We start from the raw sequence: 4,604 nt of genomic DNA on the forward strand, positions 1-4,604 counted from the left end.
CTTTTAGGAATGCGCTTGACATGCGATTCGGAAACCGTTTCTCGGGAACCGAATCGTGCGATCTGCGAATCAGCGAAATAGGCGTCAGCGCTCAACGCCAGCACATCCGCTGAACTTGGGACCTCTCCCGATTTCAACGGATGCCGAAGCGAAGGTTCTCGAACGCGGCTCGTGCCATGCGAGGATCAGCTAATATATAAACCCGTGGACACGCCACACGGCGCTCTTTTTTTATTCCGCTGTCAGTACGTTCTCTTCGTGGTGATTACCGAAATCTTGTAGTCGCGGACAGGTTAACTTCACGCGTTGTCGTTACCTACGAAAGTCCGACGTAAAATCGGTTAAGATCACATCGAACCTTTATCGTCAATCGAACACGCACTCAGCGTCGCACTTTGGTTGTCAAATACTAAATTATTGTAGTCACGGATAGAGTAATCGTACGCGCGCCGCGTCGTTACCGAGGAAAGTCCGTTGTTAATTAGTAGAGACCCGTGTCGCGAGTGATAGTTGCCGACAAACAGATCCTTGCAACAGCACAGCCCACAACAGATAGCTGGTACAACCAAACTGTAAGACCGACAAGCGGTAACGTACCTACATAATTGTATACTTGATTTCCCAAAACCGATATTGTAATATAAACTCGTTATTTTGTAACAATACATATTTATATGCTAAACCTTGAAAACAATCATTGCAATCCCGAATTGCTCTTTTCCGTTAGAGAATACAGTTAAGGTGAGCTTTAGCTCTTTAATTGAAGACGAAGATCCCAAGAAAGAGTCACAGATAAGGTGGGACGTAACAGCCCAACAGTAATTATATGGTGACGGACAGGATGTTTCACCGTACAGAACTGTGCTTTTCCTAGAACGCGCGGGAACTCGTTAAGTAACGACAAGTATTTACTTCCCTGATTCACTACGGAAACGCCGGTAAATGTTGCCACTCTGTACTCAGCAGGTGCTTTGAGCCCAGAGATTTTGTCGTAGATGTTCCTATTCCTGATGTTTATGCTGAGGTTATGTTCTGCCAGAATATCCACTCCGATGATAGCATATGGAACATCGGCCACATGGAAGTGTCCTCGAATGGGTCTTCGTAGACCAAGATTGAGAACTAGGTTACGTCTTCCATAAGTTTGGATTTTGCCTCCATTTGCAGCAAACAGGACCAATTTTGATGGATACTTCCTGTCCAGATAACTTGCAGGCAGAACTGACACCTCTGCGCCAGTGTCAATCAAAAAACGAGTACCTGTATTCTTATCCACAATGAAAAGACAGCAGAATTCGGTGGTACCATCCAAACTTGCCGTCACGTTGGATGATACTTCTGGTTACTCTTCCACGCACAGGGAGTGATGCACTTGGCTGCCCTAGACTTAAACCGAGCATAATAAAAGCACATTCCGCTAGCTCTGGCATTTCTTTCCATGCCACGATCGTTGGATTTTTTCCGCTTTCCAATGGTAGACTCTCCTCTTATAGGCGAACGTCCTCTGAACCTTAATTGCTGGTGCATTAAACGGGTCAGCTCACTAACCTGTCTTGCTAACTCATCCACTCGGTCACCCTGATCACTGCTTGCAGTCTGATGCCTGTCAACTGCTGCGATGGCCTGTCCAGTGATGTGATGACGAATCGTTACTATGCTATCAGCTAGCTTGCCCAAATGCTCATTATCCAACGCACCTGCAGCTGCCAATGCCAGCTGCATCTCCCTGGGTAACCGGTCCAACCATAGCGTTCTCACATATTCAGGGTCTAACTTATCACCAGCTAGCGCAGACATTTCCACTAGCAGTGTTGATGGCTTTTTGCTGCCTAATTCCAAGCCCGACGTCAACCTCCAAAACTTATCTTCCTGTGACACTGCGCAATGCCCCAAAAGCACTAATTTGATTTTGTCAAACTTGCCAGTAGCTGGAGTGTTTTTTATTACGCTCTCTACCACAGCAAGCGTATCTTTAGTCAGGCGGCTGATTAACGTATAATAACGCGAACAGTCCAATGTTATGTTACACGAATGGAGTTGGGCTTCCAGCGAAATAAACCATAAGTTTGGCCTATCTGGCCAAAAATCAGGGATATCTCCCCTTGCGATCGCGTTCACTTATGTGTCGTTATTCTCTTCCATTGCTTAAAACTTTTTTTCCGACCACGTGTTACAACGCGTAAAAAAAAAATGGCGTGGGGACGAAATAAAACTATCGCGTGAATGCCGGGGTCACCAATTGTAGGTATTTATGTGCCAAATCTAACTTACAGGACTTATTAAGAAATAACAACACGGTTTAATTAACAAAGTTTTAATAACAGAACAAGAATAGAAATAACAATTTAGGGACTTCACGATTCGCGGTAGATGTGTACGCTTACTTAGTCCGGAACAGTCCGGGAAGAAGTGCTAACAAAACAATTACGCTTCCTTCTCCTTAAAACTGCGGGAACATCTAGGTATCAAAATCCCTAGATGTTCCTCAGTTAGCGAAGGTGTGAGGGTTGGTCGCCTTGGCCTAACCCCACAATCGTCCTCAGTAAGCGCCATCTCCTATCGACTGTGTGAACTAAATTTGTGACGTAACTTGCTCTGCATTATCGTCAAAATGGCGAAACTCGACTTTGGGAATGTTTTCACGATTTTTCGCTTTTTGTTCTTATATTAGCATATTTTGGGTTGAATGAGGGCTCATTCGAAAGATGAAGGCCCAACGAAGGGTGCTCTGGTCATGATAGAACGATAATGTGTTGATATTTAATAATATGAGCGTCCAAAGTTGAACAAAAGTCGAGCAAAACACATCCGTAGAATGGAAGTATTTTTAGGTTACTAAATGGATTTTGTGACTCAAACGATGACTAGAGCACCCTTCGTTGGACCTGCCTCTTTCGAATGAGCCCTCATTCAACCCAAAATATGCTAATATAAGAACAAAAAGCGAAAAATCGTGAAAACATTCCCAAAGACGAGTTCCGCCATTTTGACGATAATGCAGAGCAAGTTACGCCACAAATTTAGTTCAGACAATCGATAGGAGATGGCGCTTACTGAGGACGACTGCTAACGTGATGTCGATACAATTGCGATGTTGCCGTTCTCACAATAGCGTCTCTCTACACTGTTGCCATTTCACTGAAGTCGAAATCGTGCTTAGCATCCCGATCCCGTATCCTTACATTTGCCAGCGTCGACTCTCAGTCTCTCTTCCTTCTTCATCGAACTGTTTCTTTCTACTTTCGTCGTCGCTTCGAAACTTTAGTTTTGCGCTGGACGCTGTTCGATCCCGGTAGGAGTCACTTATTTTTTTTTTTTTTTTACTTTTTCTTCCATTTGTATCATGTTTTGTTATGGAAACTACCTTTTTATATATTAATATTATTTTTATACAATATTGTGCAATTTTTATGTTTTTTATCGCTTTGAAAAATAAATCAGGATGTGAAAGGAGTTTCTACAAGCTTTTATAAAAACTTACGTCAATTTAATTATATTAAACAAACATAGCACAATTTCTTTCTTCTTTCTTTTTTTCCTTTGCTTTCTTTCTTCTTTTCTTTTTTTTTCTTCCTACTTTTTTCTTACTTCTTTTTTAATGCGATAAAAAGCATAAAAATTTCAGAATATTGTATAAAAATAATCTTAATATATAAAAACGTAGTTTCCATAACAAAACATGTTACAAACGGAAGAAGAAGTAAACAAAAAAATAAGCGACTCCTACCGGGATTGAACCGCTTCCAGCGCAAAAGATTGCCTTCGCAACATGGCACTCTATCGACTGTGCAACGCTGCTTCTATAATACCTCAGACTCTTATATGGTTGGCACTCGTCAATCGAAATTTAGTTATTTTTAAAAATTTATTTCTCGAAAACGAAAGAGAGTCGCGCCTTCTCACTGGCAGAGATTGTCCTACATACCCTTCTTTACATATGAAAAAAATTTGATTAAATAATTCGGGGGACACTAGGCGATGTCTCCTTGTAAACTATGTAAACGTGGGACCTGACTTAAAAAATTAACTTTTTTTACGAAAAATGATAGTATTTTGTTTGTAGTTTCATCAATTGATAAATGAAAAAAAATTGTAACAACCTAATACTAAAATTGAAACGAAACACTCATTTTCCGTAAAAAGAAGTTAATTTTTTGGCAGTTGGCTCTCAGGTTTACATACCCTAGTAGCACAAAATATTGAATACATATTCATCCAATAAAAGAGATTGAATTTCATTTTAATATTTAAATATACATATGATATTTATTCTAGATTTAGAACAAAATATTTTTTCACGAATATAAAATAGATATTTATTTAATATTCGCAACAATATATTTTTTCCCGAATATAAAATATATATTCATCTGATATTCAAATTCCTACCGAGGTAAAAAAAATTAAAATAACTTGTTTTAATTGAATCTAATCACAAGAAACAAAGTAATAAAAGTAAAATCTATGAATAAATGAAACACAATATAAAATTGATTTAATTTTTTTTTTTGAATCTCTTAATTTTCAAGATTTATTCAACATTGCCCGAATATTCAATACGCATCTTCTAAACATAAATACAGGATATGTAGGTATCAGTTTTT

The 4,604-nt window shown here is 39.4% G+C and overlaps 1 protein-coding gene across 1 annotated transcript; it reads right to left on the minus strand.

The window, feature by feature from the left end:
• Positions 1-346: 346 nt before the first annotated feature.
• On the minus strand, positions 347-2,553 carry LOC128896461 (uncharacterized). Its single transcript, XM_054159820.1, has 2 exons — positions 2,429-2,553; positions 347-2,101 (listed from the first exon to the last, which is right to left on the minus strand). Exons 1-2 carry the CDS (start codon positions 2,551-2,553, stop codon positions 1,321-1,323), a joined length of 906 nt encoding a protein of 301 aa, XP_054015795.1. The 3' UTR covers positions 347-1,320.
• Between the last annotated feature and the right edge of the window lie 2,051 nt (positions 2,554-4,604).

The sequence above is a fragment of the Hylaeus anthracinus genome, unplaced genomic scaffold, assembly GCF_026225885.1.
Source record: "Hylaeus anthracinus isolate JK02 unplaced genomic scaffold, UHH_iyHylAnth1.0_haploid 1, whole genome shotgun sequence".
NCBI classification, from domain to species: domain Eukaryota; kingdom Metazoa; phylum Arthropoda; class Insecta; order Hymenoptera; family Colletidae; genus Hylaeus; species Hylaeus anthracinus.

What these genes read in the sequence shown, in the direction of transcription:
- LOC128896461 (XM_054159820.1), bottom strand. Translation starts at nt 2,553, where the DNA reads ATGGCGCTTACTGAGGACGATTGTGGGGTTAGGCCAAGGCGACCAACC. An exon ending in AGTTTTAAGGAGAAGGAAGC is followed by an intron (nt 2,102 to 2,428) that starts GTAATTGTTTTG and finishes CGCGATCGCAAG; the next exon opens with GGGAGATATCCCTGATTTTT.